Below are 16769 nucleotides of genomic sequence, written 5' to 3' on the forward strand. Positions count from 1 at the left end.
CCCCCCCCCCCCCGAGTGCACAAATTTTTGTGCACCGGGCCTCTAGTCATGAGTATATTAAAACATAGGCCATGTTCGTACTGCCTAAATTTTGCATACTATTTACACAACTTATGCTGGGCTTGACCATTTATTTATTTATTATTATTATTATTATTATTACTACTACTACCATGCTTATTCTTTGAAAGTCTAAATAAAGTTTGTATTGTTCCCTGGTAGCATTTATTGTTTGCATTCAACCATGTGTTTGGACATTAGCGCATCCTGTTGTAGTCTTTGAAGAAAGCAGACGGGATAGCTCTTTTTCTGGTTGCACAGTAAAATGATAGTCCTCTTTCGGAGTGGATTCTATTTCCAAGTTCTTACCCTTTTGATTTACAAATGGTCTATCAAAATTTTCCTAAAATGGCCAGCGTTATTCCAAGATAGCAGTTTGCCATTTTAGCAAGGAAAGTGCAAGAGTTATGATTATAGTGTAACTTGAAATAGGAAGCAGAATTTCTTCCATGAAGTTAAGACTTTCACAATATAATAATCCAATATAATAGTAAAACATGTTTTTCTTTTCTAGAAAAATACCATAAGCTTCACATTGCTTAGTTTATCTGATAGATGTACATAAATCACCTTTATACGTAATATTTAATTCAGGTTTCTATACATTCTGAAAGGGCATTTATAAATGAGAAGTATAAACTGACTGATAATGGGGATAGAATACTCATCACCTACTCTCTCCCGACCTGTGGATGCATTCACTCATTCAGCAGTGCATCATATTGTTAAGAGCACAGTCTCTTATGCCAGATCATGAGAGTTCAAACCTTGGCTGTAGTTGTGTAAATCTGAAAAAATTATTTAACCTTTCTGTGCTTCACTTTGTTCATCTGATAGGTAGAGATAAAGATAGTACTTACCTCATAGAAATTTGTGATAATTGAGTTAGTGAATGTAACGTTCCTGGCACTTAAATGTTACTACTATTATGATCATTAATGTACATATTTTCATATATGTATATGTTCATTTGTATTTTTGCTGAGAGCACCAATATTAAAATGGCACAATCCCTGCCCCCCAGGTGACTTACAAAACGTGCTTAAAAATCAACTAAATTTGCCGTGAAACTAAAACTAATCTAAGAATGACATTTGTTTTTTTTTAATGAACTAAGAAGCAACTTTACAACCCTCAGTGGAAGAAGAAAGTGGTCCAGTCATTGGAGCACATAATCAAGGGCTTTGGAAAGGTTTTCAAATGAAAATGAAATTCTAGTTGCTCTAAGTTGGAGCCACATGGAAGCCCTGGGAGCCAGAGTCTCTCTCCTTTGCTTCGGGCCCTTCAAGGCACTTCTCCTCCTTGGTAAACATTTGCTGGCTAAGCATCTAAAAAGACTGGGATGCATCATCATCTTTCTGAAATGGAATGCTTTCTAGCATAATAGCCATCATCTTTTCCCCAAATTCCTATCATTCAATGTGACGAGAGCCATACGTCTGAATGTTTTATTCGAATTATTTTTACAGCGAAGTTGGAAAGAGAAAACAAAGCCATTTTCACTTTTTACTTTTGTATCAAATGTGTCTAAATGAATTAAGTAGATGTGTCTGTTCTTCACGCTTTAGATTTGGAAGTGCTCATTTGATTAAGTCTAATTGTATAATGATTTAGTCTATATTTTCCTGAACTGACCACTTAAAAGTCTTATGTTTTCAGATGTCTTTTACTCATGCAACAAATACTTATTTGTTGCCTACAATGTACCCAGTACCATGGTAGATGCTCATTTCACATTGATAAATTGCTTTTGCTTTCTTATTGGAGAAAAGACTGAACAAAAAAATTAGCCCAGTTTTATCTTTGGTGCTTAGCACTTTTTTGGGGACCAAATAAACTAACTTGTATTTATACTGGTAGACACTTACTTTCTATCTATGCTTAGAGCATTGTTAGATGACCATATCTTCCAGTGATTTATATAATGTGCTGATTTTGTCTATTTTATTTAGTAATGCCTATTTTTTATTTTAAGGGTGAGCCCGGGTTGCCTGGAGCAGTGGGACAGAACGGAATACCAGGGCCAAAGGTCAGTACAAATCAAACTTAAGTAAAATTATTTGAGACATGAGTTTTCATGAAATTGTAAAACAATTTTTTTAATATCCCACTGGTTTTACCTATTTGTTATTGTTGTTTTTTGTCAATAGTATAATATGCTATAGTTCAGAACTTTGTGACTAATGAATAAATTATGCTTGTGATTCTTGTTAGCATTACAAGTGCAAGATAAAATCATCTAAAACCTATATTCTAAGACACTTAACATGAGAAAGTCCATGTTTCAAATATGACTGTTGTCATTTGACACTTAATATGAGCATATTCAAACACAGGCCATGTCCATACTGCCTAAAATGTGTATACTAGTTACACAACTTACTAAAGATGCTGTTCTCAGTGCCGCTATGGCTTTTCCTCAAGATTTGGCGGCCTCTAGCACTTACACAACACAACCAGTTAATCAAATGAAGAGCAGAATAAAGACGTGGCATGTTTAAAATTTAAAAATGGATGTAGTCAATTACTAAACAGGGAAAAAATGTAATGAAGATTATTTTTTTTGGATTGCAAGTTTTCTTTGTTTCTTGAAGAACAAATGAATCTGTTAAATATAAAAAGATTGGTGACAGTTTAGTTTAAACCAAACAGGCAGACAAATCCCAAATCCTTTGATGAGTGAACATCCCTTGAAGTACAAAACTAACGTCTAATCCTGTCAGCTGTGCTGGTGTTTATCCATCCTCACAGATGCCTGTCAGCTGATTTTACAGATCACATTGCTATTGACAGGCACTTAGGATGGACCTAAAACCTGTAGACCTGTCCTTTGTCCTGTAAAAGAGGAAAGAAGATATTTCTTCTGGCTCTATGGCCATTCTCCTGGTCTGTTCCCTCTCTTGTTCCGTGCTAAAGAGCCAAATGGTAGGAGTTAATGCTCAAGGCCTGTTCTCAGTGCTACTCTTCTGTTGCCTAGCAACCCTCGATGGATGGTGAGCGCTGAAAGGTAGTCAGAAATTCAGAAAGCCAAAGGGTCAGGCTGACTTCCAGTGAGTGAAAATAATCTTGACTCCAAACTGACTTCTAGAGTGGGTTATAATTTTTAAAAACGCAATAATCACCTTAAACCATTGTCAAAGCAGTTGATCTCATGGCAGCACTTACACTTTTTGTAAAGGAAATATTCTCATAAAGTGTATAATTTACTTTAGAACTCGCCCACACCATCCCGTGTCCCTTCCCAGGTAAAGGGAAAATGAGATACTCTGCAGAGCACGGTTTTTCACTTTAGTCCGCATAGTGACAGGGTCATCATTCTGAGTAAAGACATTCTCCTAAACTCACTTTGATTCTGCCATCCTGGTGTTTTTCCTGATGGTACCAGTGCCTCCCAAAGTACACCTGACTTGGAACATGCTGGTTACCGGTAGGGTAAAGAGAGTTCACGACATTGTGAAGGGGTCCAAGTTCAAGACTGTATTTATGGTCATGATAGGAGAAGACAGAACTACACGGGGACTCTGAAACCCTGAAATAGCCCATGTACCAGGGGCTGCTTTGAATAAAGACTTCATGCAAGGATGTGCTCACCCACCTTACTGATTCTGAGTTTGGGCAGAATACAAAGTCCTAGACTAAAAAACTGCCCAAGACATTAAATTGCCACCACACTGTTCTCCTTAGAGCCCAGTTTATGGATGATAATCTTAAATATCTTTCTTTAGTCCTCTAAAAGCAAAGAATTAAGATTTTTATTTTATATTGATATCCATACCCAATTCTCCCGGAAACTCATATTACCATGTGTTTTCATGTAGCAACTATATATTGTCCCCCAAAGGGTCACATATGATTTATCAACTATGTTCAATATCTGATTTTGTTTGGTATTGCTTAATTGGGTGTTTTACAATTTAATATGTCACTCAATCTTTGTTCTTTTATTCTCCTCCAGGGAGAACCTGGAGAGCGAGGAGAAAAGGTGAGGTTTATTCTACCCACATTTATCTTCCACCCTCCCCCAAAGAGGTACCAAGCAGAACTGTATAAAGTATGGACAGATGAATAGATGTATAGATATAGATATAATGACCACTGTTTTTTTCATAATTAATTAGTGGAAGGAGAAAATTGTGTAATTCGTATGTATAGAAAGAAATTTTTAAAGGGCTTAAAGAAATGGAGGGAAAAGGAGCAAATTTAAACATTCTATGTCTGGATTTTAAATGACTTTCAGAAATCCCTGGGCCTGCAAAATTTCTTTTCTCCCTGCTCACTAATGCCACTCCAGTGCTTTTCTGAGCATCCACATCTCTCTGCTGCTTCTTAGGTCACTGAGTTAAAGGGATACAGATGTTGACCGGAGCGAATATACTGAGAGTTGCCCCACAAAGAATTCCCATAAAAACCAAAAAGAGAAACAAAAGAAGAAGAGTGCCATATGTTAAATTTCTCTTTGCTGTCCTTCCTTACTACCTTTGGGCATGTCCTGATCATTTTCAGACCCTCAGAGCATATTGTAAAGCTAATTTTCCTGGTTCTCATGCTTCTTTATAGTGTTTGAGAAGTGAGCTATCTGCGCAGAAAGCTTCCAGATACTCCATAATGCTCTTCATAAGTGATCTGATCTTTCTGACAAATCAGTATCATCACCTCTCCTCCCCAAAGAAATACCTCTAAAGATCCAGCAAACGTTTGAATGTAACTCTAATGTAGGTGTTGAAAAACAAAAAGAACAAAAGCCACTTATTTAAATGGAAGGAGAGCAAACCAGAGGGGACATTCAGACCCTCTGTCCCAGGTCTGTCTGCTCTGAGCCTGTTTTCCTAATAAGAAAGTTAGTTTCTTTGCTTTTGTTTTTTAATAAAGGGATTTCCAAGCAATTTTTTAAGTATGCTGCCTATTGAGGTCCCTCATAACAGATTATCAGTACATTTACATGGCAGCCAGCCAGTTCATGGTAATTAACTTGAAGTTAATTAGTCACCCGATGACTCTTTTGTGTGGACACTCAGGAGGAAAAAGGGGCAGAGCCAGCATCATCCCGGCTCCTCAGATAAAGTAGCTCAGGCTCCCAGGCTGCAGTGGGGTATCCGTCACCAGACAAAGGCCTGAGCAAGTTAGTTTCATGCTTATGAAACAAGAAAAGACGCTAGAGAGGAAAAAAAAAAGTCTTCCTCCCTCGCCACCCCTCCTTCTCTCAGGGAAACAGTCATCAATAGTTTCTCTCTTATTTTAAGGAAATTTTTAAGTGAAAAAAAAGTGACCTCTTCTGAAGACAGACAGAGGGCTTATGGAGTGCAAGAACAATAATGCATTGTTGTTGCTAACAGCTTGTGTCAGAGACTGTCCTAGTTGCTTTACACACAGTACATTGTTTATTTCTTACCACCCCATAAAGTATTCTTGCCCTTATGTCTCACATGGAAAATACGATGCATAGAAAATTTCATTTGCCCAGTCAGTTTTGGAGTTGGGCTTAGTCTCTCTGGCTCCAAATCCATGATATTTCCACCATAACATTCTATGAGACACAAAGAATTCAGAATTTAAGGAAGCAAAGCATGGGTAATAAACAGCTGACTCTTTTTTTTTCTAATGCATTGCTTTGTGGATAGAAAGGAGATGTTAGTGAGGGAACAGGCATAGGAAATCTCAAAAATAACCAAGGAAACATAAACTCCCCAAGTTTTGATTTAAAAAAGCAGTTTTGTAACAAAATCAAAAACATTTACTTCACAAATGCAAAACATATAAGTAGAGATAAGTCCGATATTCAGGGCACAGGTCTTGAGGGCTGGCTCATGCACTTTGAGGCCCTGGAGATTTGAGATGGGCTTCAAGACAAGAGTGGGATTCAGACAGATCAAAGGGAAAGGGCGAGTCAGGGGTCCAGGTGGCGGGATAGGCACAGAGGTGGTGAGGCGTGTGGAATATTGAGGGAACAGTCAGGAGAAAGTCTGTGTTACAGTGGAGTTTTGAGCAGAGGAGAAAGAGGTCGAATGAAGGAAGCTTTAAGTGCCTGGATAAGCTACTAGAAGTCAGAGAAATTGCTGCTTTTCATTAATATCGTGGAGTAATTTAAAACTGCTCAGCCATGTTCATTGTAAAAAATCTATTTAGACCAGTGATATCAGTCAGCTGCTCAAGTAGAACATTTGCAACAGATTTTAATATATGGTGCTTTTGAAAGAAAACTTAAAATAATGGAAAATCCTCTTTGTATAATGTCACCAATGTATTTTACATGTATCGCTTTTTTCCCCCTCTTAGGGAGATGCTGGCGAGAGTGGTCCCAAAGGTGATGCGGGCGAAAAGGTACAGTGTTGGCAAATACAAAAGAGTATGTGTACGAGCAAGAAAGAGTATTCGTATATATGAAAATGGGAAATTTTGAAAAAGATACGTGAATGGTAGTATCTTTGTTTCATAAGAAAATAGAAAATTCTACAAGTTTAGAAAACATTTAAATATTTAATATATAAAAGGTGATTATTCCTCAAGCTCCTAGCTATGAATTTAAATATTTTAAACATAAAATGGTATGTCACAAATTTCAGAAAATGTATAGCTAGGTTTCCTTGAAAAGGAATAAAAACACTTATTCATGTGTAAAGGGCACACGCCCTTTATCTACAGATATACAAATAGAATTTCTAAAGTGGTTCTGTTTGTCGCAATGTTAGGAGACAACACGTCAGAGGATTGAGGTGAGATTTAAAAGTTTGAGAGTATATGTCACTTGATTAGACTCTCGAATGCAGTCAAAGATTTGCCTCAACTTGAAATGTACTCAATCCGCATATTTTGTCAGCCTTTTGTCGTTATTTTTGGTCTTTTAAACAGTTCATAGTATAGTGGTCTTGTGGCTCATCTCTTTTTCCCTCCAACAATCATGGCAGCTTTTGCCTCAGTTCAGACTGACAGACATCTCTGGCATAAGGAGGATATTTTATTCCTCTTGTGCTATCTGTTAAGAATGAAGGAAAATATCTTTTTTAAGAAACTGAGAATAGAATATCAGTCATATTTTAATTTAAATCAACCTAAATTAGTTGAGTACTGAAAAAAGAACTGAATTATTTATTTAGGCTTACAGTTCAGAATAAGAACATTCCACTTTGGAAATTATTGCAATACAGATGGGTAATGGTTACTCATAAAAACATACCCATAAAATAAAGAGAATTTTACCTTTCTCATTCTTATAAATATTAATATAACTATGGCACGGTGGTAGGAATGAATTAATGTCACCAAGTAGCAGGAATGTTTGTATTCATGGAGCAGTCTAGCCATTAGGGTAGACTCTCAGTTTCTTGGAGGTTGGGGTTTCCCAGCCTCAACACAGCTGACAAGACCAGATCATTATTGTGGGGACTGTTGGATGTTTAGCATCATTCCTGGCTCTGCCCACTGCATGCCAGTAGTATCCTTGAGTTGTGACAACCAAGACCATCTCAAGACGTTGCCAAATGTTCCCTAAAGACAAAATTACCCCTAGTTGCGAATCACTGATGTAGGCCCATTCTATTTACCTGCCAAATTTAAGTATCATGCTGAAATCAAATATGACATGAATATATTTAATACTAATGAGAACGATGATATACCTCGATGATTCTCAAAGTCAAAGTTTCAAACCCTAGATATGTAAACCTGTGTTATATTTAACTTTGCTTGTTTTGCTTAGAAGCAGAAATTAACAAACTTTTCTTATAAAGGGCCAGGAAATTAATATATAGGTTTTGTGGGCCAGATGACCTCTGTCACAACTACTCAACTCTGTCGCTGTAGTGTGCCAGCACCCGTAGACAATGGATACACAAATAAGTATGGCTGTGCCCTGTACTTTTTAACTTTGGATGCTGAAATCTTAATTGGTGAAATTTTCATGTATTGTGAAGTGTTATTGTTGATTTTTTAAAGCTATATAAAATATAAAATCCATTCTTAGCTCGTGGGCTATACAGGAACAGGTGGGTAGCTGATCTGGCCCTTGGGCCATAGTTGCCACCTCAGTTTAAAGACAGGAAATCTTCTAAACAGAGAGCAGTTTCTTCAAGTTAAAAAAAAATTATGCCAAGTCTGAACTACGCCTATGTGACCTTATGTACAGAATTTTATGCTTCAGAAGATATACTTTTAAAGCTTCATTTTTGGAATATAGGCCAATAATTGTTTCTTTAATCACACATTTTTAAAATGTAATTTTCCAATAGTAAAGGAACTTTTTTCTTTTACAAGACCATGTTCATCTCAAAGGAATACTGTTCGTACTTTTTATATTAATGCAAATCATTTACCATACTGACTCACACATAGTAAACTCTCAATAAATGTTAGCTTTCTTACCACATGGAAATTGAAATCAACTAGATTGTTGTTTTTCTTTTTTATCAAGAAGTTTTATTGGTCAACTGAAATTAAGTGCAAGAAATGCTTCAGTTAAAACGGAAATCATTTCTATAAACTTGCAATGGGTCTAAACAGGGAATTGTAAATAGGAATCTGTAGCGTATAATATGTAATCTGACCTGCAGCATTCATCCCTGAGAATGCTGTAATTGGAATATAATTTTTGATGTGTTTTTTAAACATTTCCTGCTTCTGTCACATAATTTGTTTCCAGCATGTTGGAAACACTCTTCTCATGGCCTTTGGATTTAGTATGTGAAACTAATTCATCATATACCAAGTTTGAGATGTAAAATCAAAAAATGCTTCGTTTCTGCCATTGATGTAGTAAAAATTACGTCATGGACTGATTCACTTTAATAGGATTTTTTCCCCCTTTTGATCCAACTCGGTGCCTTTGGATGGGAAAGCAATCTAAGCCATTCCAGACTGGTCATCTGGAAATGCTGTGCAGCTATAAAACCACTGGGCAGGGCGTCCCCGTGGCCAGCGAGTGTGGTGCACTCCAGGTTTAAGAATGACCTGCCAGAAACTGGTTTCAGTCATGTGTGGGGTTACTCTGGGAGGGCTGTGTTCTGCTCTTCGGAGTATTGATCCCACCAGCAAAATTGGAAATGGGCTTCTTATCTGCATCCCTCCAACTGAAAGTAGACGTTTGTGTGGCGCACTGGACGGTTTGGCAGTGCCACTCTTTTGTTTGCAATTTTATCTGTGGCTGCAGAAGCTCCACCTTCATGCCCTTTGCTCCCCCATCTCCATTCCCATAAACACACTGCCTTCTTGGTGTATGGCTACATAACGTCTGTGATTTACAACCCTTGAGCCGCTGCAGAAGCCACACTCTTATTTGGAACCACCAAGCACATTGTCTTCTTTACTTAAAACCACAGGTAAAGGGCTATCTCAGTGGGTGCTCCCACCCCTGATCAATGCAGAGTCTTCTCTAACCGGGCACATCTGATTCCTATAGCTTAGGACACTCTTGCTCTGTCCACCTCCACCTCCAGCTCCTAATCCTATTCTTCAGGCCACTGAAACCTGAATTTATGTCATTTCCCTGGGGCAGCCTTCCAGTCTCCTCTGAATTGGTTAGGTTACCTACTGTGTGCTCCCACAGCCCTCCTTATCATCCCTTTCAGAACCTGTATCACAATTTATTTAATTCTTTGTTTAATTGGACATTCAGCTCACTGAAAAAGAAAACACAAACCATGAAAAAACTATATGATACCAAATTGTTCTATTTCTAGCACCAAAGTTCCTGGAAGAGAACAAATAGTTATTGAATGAATAATCTTTAAAAAAATATTTTTGTTGTTATTGCTTTCAGCTGTTTCTTATTTTCACTGAATGGGAGAACTTTTTCCTGTGCTGTGCATTTGTGTATCATGTCTTCTGTGTATTTACAGTGACACAGACTTTTCCAAACCTGAGAATCTCTTCCTATCCCAGATTTTTTTTTATTTAAATGAAAAGAAAGTATCTTTGATGCTTTCAATCAGTGATATTTTTGTATACATGTGTAAGTGAATGCGGGGATTGCAACTACATTGTTCACTGTTGTCACCCAGCTCCTAGCATCCCTGCATCTAGAACATGACTGGCACATAATTGGTGCTCAATAGATATTTATTAAATGAATGACAGAAATATGGCCACATTCACTTTATATACCCACATAGACTTTATTAACACATACATATAATTATATACTGAATTTTGTGTTTGAAAATAATCACAACTAAAAATAACTTTATGTGCTTGAATGAAAAATACTGAAGTCAAATTCATTTACCTCGAGTATCTTCTAAAAGTATTTTCCCCATTTATGACTTACCCCATGAAAACTTCTGTTTCCAAACCAATTTATAAAGCTAAGAGTATACTTAACGCACAGGTTTTTTTTTTCCCTAATTGAATCCTGTATTCATTTTCACTGTTAGAGGAATGAGGATTATAAACACTGACTTTTCTTCCCACTACTTGCAGCATTATCCTTTAAAATGTTTAACTTATGAATGTCTTCCAGCAGTTACTTTGCCACTTAAAAGATATAAAAATTCCTTGAGATTTTACAGTTCTAGTTTTTTAAGAGAATTTAAATATCACTCATAGTTGTCCAACAAATGAAACTGCTCCAATTCCCACAAATAAATCAGTCTTTTGGAGAACTGTCTTTTTTGTTTTTCCATCCACTTTCTGAGAACTAAATCTAGTCTTTTTTCTCATTAGCAGATTATCTAGCCACTTTCTGTTAAAACACTGAAAAATGTATTTAACCTACAGTTAATACAAGTAACTTTATTTATAGTTTACTATAACCTTTATATCCTATTGTCAAAATAAAATAAACCAATACTTCTCTTATTACAATAGAATTTAGGAAGCCCAAAATTCACGTAGTCTCTAGTTGCTTCAATTTCCTCACCTATTAAATGAATATAGTAATATCTGCCCTAAATCATGGGAGTTTTGTGAAGTATAAATGAGATGAAAGAGGGGACTTAACCAAATCAAAGTTGCTTTTATGAATACAAAGGTCTTGTGCAAAATCTTGCAAAATTGATTCATTTGTGTTGATAGCTTTCAGACTTGATTTAGTAGAAATACATATAAGTGTTATTAGCCACATTTATTTCATTTCCCATTAGAGCTCAATTGATTGTTAATGATTGGGAAGAAAAATCATTGTCATTCTATAATATTTGGGGTCTTTTTTTGTTTCATCATGGTTTAAATTTTTCCTTGGCTAATACTAATTACAGATGTCAAAGAAACTCACATATATCTCTCTATATAAAAGCCTAAGTGACCGTCACAACTGACCGTCACAATCAAACAGGCTACATGGGACAACCAGGCCGGCAGGGGGGTTAGTGAGGGACGACCAAACGACTGAGCAGCAGGCTGCAAAGATGGTGGTGCCCACAGCCAATAAGGAGGGAATATGCTAATTGACTGTCATGCCCTCAAAGATGGCAGCACCCATAGCCACAAAATGGCGGCGCCCAGTCCCCTCGGCCTTGCTACGCACCTGCCTCCAGAGTCCCCCAGTCCCCTCAGCCCCCCAGCCACCCAGGGCCAGCCCAAGGCACAGAGAGCCTCGGATGGCGGCTGTCCAGCTGCCCAGGGCTGCCTGAGGCTCAGGTAACCAGGGCTGGCTGAGGCTTGCGCTTCCAGCAGTGGCAGCAGCAGGGGTGTGATGGGGCGTCGCCTACCCCTGATCGCCAGGTCACCTCCCACCCCTGAGGGCTCCCAGACTGTGAGAGGGGGCAGACAGGGCTGAGGGACCCCACCTCCAGTGCATGAATTTTCATGCACCGGGCCTCTAGCATATATATCAGTTTCTTCAATAAGCTAATTTATTATTTCCATCTCCTTCCTAAGCTTTTTTCCCTTCCTAAAACTTTTTTTTCATTTTGGTTCTTGACTTCTGATCTGCTTAAAATATTCTGTTTTGAGATTTGTTCATTCACCATATGTGTATCAAACATATCGGTAGGTTGGCTGGTTGGTTGGTTGATTAGTTGGTGAAGGGTTATTTGTGGCAAAGTCACTTCAGCCAAGATCCAAAGAAAGAGAAGGTGCCAGCCACAGGAGGAGGTGAGAGGAGGTAAGAATAAGAGAGGGGACAAGTGCTCCATGTGAACATGCAGAGGCCTGAGGCTTATCTCTCTCTGTCTCTGAATGAGATTGATGAGCAGCTTCCTCACCCTAGAACAAGGAAATAGACCCCAGAGCTCCTTGAGCACTTGCACAGCTAGAACAGCTGAGGAAATCCCAATGTGTGCCTTTCTCCCTTGTGGCTATTTCCATTTTCGTAACAGTCTCAAGAAACTAAGTTTTCTCCCTTTGTGTTCATGGGATGGAGGACTAGAAGGAGCTTGAAAATGCCGGCCCTTTGCTGGCCTCATTTCAGAAAAGGCAGCATTCTCAGCTATCCTCCATGGTCATTTCCACTCATCCCTATCTGCTCATTTATAACATATTTGCTCTCGAAATGCAGACACCCTCTGTGAAATCCGGATGGAATACAGTGCCTTTTAGAAAACCAGATTCTATCTCAACATTTTCTCTCAGATCTTCCATGTGTCCCTGTCACCCACAAGCCATTCATCATCCTGTAACTTTCCGGTGACTGGGTTACAATGAAATAAGTGTAAAGCTGGAAAAAACGTGCCGGTCCTAACTGGGACAATGCTTCAGGGAGACCAGCTGACCTGCTGCGTGGCTTTTTCCAGCACAGCGTCATTAACCCTTGACTTCATCTGTTGAACCCTGACTTTCTGAAGACTGGAAGGGTCAGGGAACTCCCACTAAATGATAGCCATTGACATTAATAAATTCCAGAAACAGAGAAAACCAAAATTCCAGGTCCCCAAAATTATAATGTATTGCTTTAGAACACAATTTTAGCAGTAGATCAAGGGGAAGGCCCTTATTTATATATTTGTAATTTCCAAAAATATAGGGGTCCTTATGTATTTTGCATTCAATGTAAACCCATGTTTTTAGAAAGTACATTGTTTATCTTGGAAATTGTTGACATCTTAACAGCTGACAGATTGATACAAAGTCTTCGGGAGCCTAGTTAAGCCCATTAGTCATGGGGTTCCCTTGAGTGCCCCTGTCGATAATGGCTCTCTGTGTATTTGTGTGTTTCCTGTTCCCATAATTTGTGGAATAATCTCTCATGGATTTTATTTTAGGGTGACCCTGGATCATCTGCTGCAGGAATTAAGGTAACGCTAACCTTGCGAGAGTGTGTTCCCCAGGAGTTACAGTTTTTATTTTTATAAGCCTCTGCTTTCTCTTCACTTTTACCACCACTGATGGTTATAACTGTTCATATTCTCCTGCAATGATCAGCCTCCAAATACAACAGGAAGTATCTGCTGGAAATCTGATAAAGGCTTAATAAGAGGTCTGACCTTCTCTTCCCTTTCTGATTGGTTTTTATGGAAATGTGGATTTGGATGTGAGCTTTAGGTATATTCACAGCAAAAAAAAAAAAAAAAAGCATTTCCTGTGTCTAGTGAGATGTAGAGTAACAGAATAAAATAAATGAAATATATGTGATCAAGGAGGCTGGGCCATCTCTGTGAGAGTGTCCAGAGGCATAAGGGTTTTGGAAAATTCTTGTAAGACTGTCCTTTTCATCTTTGGCTTTCTTTGGTCAGGGAGAACCTGGAGAATCTGGTCGTCCAGGGCAAAAGGTAATATCTTTATTTTAGTGTGATCTTTGTACTGTCTCACCATTTTATATCTACTATTCGCTGTGTAGTAGGAGAATGACTGTTGCAAAATGAGGTGGTTTTTGTGCTTTGCATGCTGAGCGTTGTTGATTGTTTTGTGTTTTAAAAGAGATAATGCTGTCACAAAAGTGAAAACACACTGTGTGCGTGTAAAAGGATGCCTAATGAACTAAAGTCTGCATGTGCTGAGCTGTTTGAGACTGACAAAGACCAGCTGGGTTGGAATGCAACAATTTACCTTGCATGTTTAAAGACACTCTGCATGTTTCTATCTTTCATGAGAAGAAATGAATATTTACTAAGTGGTTTCAATAGGGAAGGATGGACAGTTCTTTTTAAATTATATTCCTTTTCCTCTTGTTTCAAATACTACCCTACTGACAATTTTTCTGTGAATAATATCTATCTGTGCATTGACTGTTAAATTATACAAAGAGGTTTGTTCATGAACTGAAATTTAATTACAGACGCTAGCCAAACCACTTTGACCAATCTATAGATATAGCATAATTTTATTTTTATCATTTGTGCTTCACTTCAGGGATGCATGAGAGAACATGCAGTGAATGTGTTTAAATCCATATTCTCGTATGAGTCTGAGGCAGGAAACAACTGTTAGCAGTTTATTGTCACCGCATCTGGCCATCAGTGCCCAGTGCAGTCAGATTTGAGATAACAGACGTATTATAGCTAACAAGTACATGTGAATTCCCCATTAGGTTAAATCTCTGGAGAGCATGATTCTGTCTTTGCCTAGCAGTAGCTGATGTAGGGGGGGGGGGGGAAGGACATGAATAAAAACATAGAATTTATCCAATTAGTGTAAAGGGAAAGTGAGAATCAATTTCCTTGTAGTAGCTGGGAACCCTAAAACATGATAAAATGATGTTCCCACATTCTTGAAGTCGCTGAGAGGATCATTGCTTTGTTTTAAACTGGTGGGTTTAAAGTAATTTTTGAGTCTTTCACATTCTTTAAATGTTTCTCTACTTTAAAAATAGATTTTCCGCCCTAACCGGTTTGGCTCAATGGATAGAGCGTCAGCCTGCGGACTCAAGGGTCCCAGGTTTGATTCCGGCCAAGGGCATGTACCTCGGTTGTAGACACATACCCAGTGGGGAGTGTGCAGGAGGCAGCTGATCGATGTTTCTCTCTCATCGATGTTTCTAACTCTCTATCGCTCTCCCTTCCTCTCTGTAAGAAATCAATAAAATATATTTTTTTAAAAAATAGATTTTCCTCTAGAAACTAAGAATCTAAGAGTAATGATTCATCAGGCCCAGTTTCAGGCAAAGTTGAGACTTTTCCAAAGAGCCCAGCAGAACTCTGAAAATTTTGCTCTTCAGTTCCTAAGATTTCCTCCTGATTCTTTACTTGAGAAATTTGAAATTAGTGATGCCATCCTAATAGAGATCCATGGTCGGCTTTGGTTTAAAAAACAACAACAAAAACAACTCATCTTCTCTGATGATCTGATTTTGGTTCCCCTAGTAAAAAATTACAGGCTAAATTTAAGCTGCTTTCCAATTCTGTGATATCTCTAAAAGAAATCTCTGCAACCATTAATCACTTATTTTTAATTTTAATTTTTCCCTTTTTATTGAATTTATTGAGAAGACACTGGTTAATGAAGTTATACAGGTTTCAGGTGCACAATTCCATAACAGCTTATCTGTACACTGTATGGTGTGTTCACCACCCCAAGTCAAGTCTCCTCCCATCACCATTATCCTCCCCATACCCTTCTCCACCTCTCTCAGCCCCCCTCCATCCCGCTGCAATTACCACACTATTTTTCATGTTCGTGAGTTTTTTTTCTCTTTTGCTCAATCCCTCCACACCCCCATCAAACCCCCTCCACCCAGCTAATGAAGATCAAAATTGATTTTCAGTTGCTTGATAAAACATTGCCTTGTCATAAATATTTAGAAATATACTTCAGATGCATTTCTGGGAGTTTGTAGATTTGCATATGGAAACATTGAATTTCTTTTTGTATTTCATCAAGCACCTGTTTTAAATTATATTGAGGGAAGTTTTCAACCAGCCTGAATGAACATGTGCCCTGAAATGAGCATCATCTTTTTCATTAATATTTAGGCCAGATTCTACCCTTTGACGCAATCTCACTTTCCCACAATATTTATGACTTCCTTTGTCTAATGTCTGGATTTAGCCATACTTACCCCAACATTAATTTAAAAGTAGAGTATTTCCATGCTTGCTTGCTTACTTAGATTAGAAAATGGCAAACAGAAGTGACTACAAAATCAATTCAAGAGATCTCTCATGGCCCTTTTCTCACCATTGCCAAACTGTGCTGTGGGCTCACTGGCACTTAAGCTCTTGCGTGTGGGACATTCCCAGAAAAATAGAGAATGAAAAGCCCCTTGACTAGTTTCCACTGTCTAGTATTTTATTTGTGATTGATAGATTAGTTAGAGTGTATACATATGTTTATGAAGTGTGTAGATATTGTGTTTCACCACATAATCCTTTCCTTCCCAACTTCTCCATGTAAATAAAAATACTTGATCCCCCATTGGAAGGGACTCTCACAGTTGAACTCTATCAGGAAGGACAGTGGACCATCACAGGAACATAGGGTAAAGGCAGTGTTCTTACTTTGACAGTAGACAGAGACCTCCTAAGGTGTAGGGAAAAGAGTGAAAGGGAAAGGAAAGCAGAAGTATAACGTATCTGTGTGACTTTTAGTCTACTTGGACAAGTATTCTTCAAATGGAATAACAAACCAATTCTTAATTATGACCTAGATCTCACCTTGGGTGGTGTATGCCCAAGAACTCAACTCAGAGAAGCTTCTGAACCAAGGAGTAGGCAAGAATGGAGGAATTAACTAAATTACTCTCTCTTAATTTGAAGATAAGCCTTAATGGTATAAAGATAGAAATTTTTTATAGGAAGAAATATCTTCCTAAAACTGTTAAGAGATGTTCTGTAATGGATAACATTAAATATTTTATAATCTTTTCTTAGGTAACTTTTTAAGTAAACATAAATTTGGAAATGTCAAAT

The 16769-nt window shown here is 38.0% G+C and overlaps 1 protein-coding gene across 4 annotated transcripts in view; it reads left to right on the forward strand.

The window, feature by feature from the left end:
- COL25A1 (collagen type XXV alpha 1 chain) overlaps nt 1–16769 on the forward strand; it is a 472442-nt gene that overhangs the window by 391025 nt on the left and 64648 nt on the right. For all 4 annotated transcript variants that reach the window (XM_023764848.1, XM_006101373.3, XM_023764849.1 and 1 more), the window contains exons 13-17: nt 2036–2089; nt 4016–4042; nt 6334–6378; nt 13188–13220; nt 13659–13694. In XM_023764848.1, coding sequence (XP_023620616.1) covers nt 2036–2089; nt 4016–4042; nt 6334–6378; nt 13188–13220; nt 13659–13694 — 195 coding nt within the window. The remainder of the gene's footprint in view (nt 1–2035; nt 2090–4015; nt 4043–6333; nt 6379–13187; nt 13221–13658; nt 13695–16769) is intronic.

This window comes from Myotis lucifugus, unplaced genomic scaffold (genome assembly GCF_000147115.1).
Source record: "Myotis lucifugus unplaced genomic scaffold, Myoluc2.0 scaffold_353, whole genome shotgun sequence".
NCBI lineage: Eukaryota > Metazoa > Chordata > Mammalia > Chiroptera > Vespertilionidae > Myotis > Myotis lucifugus.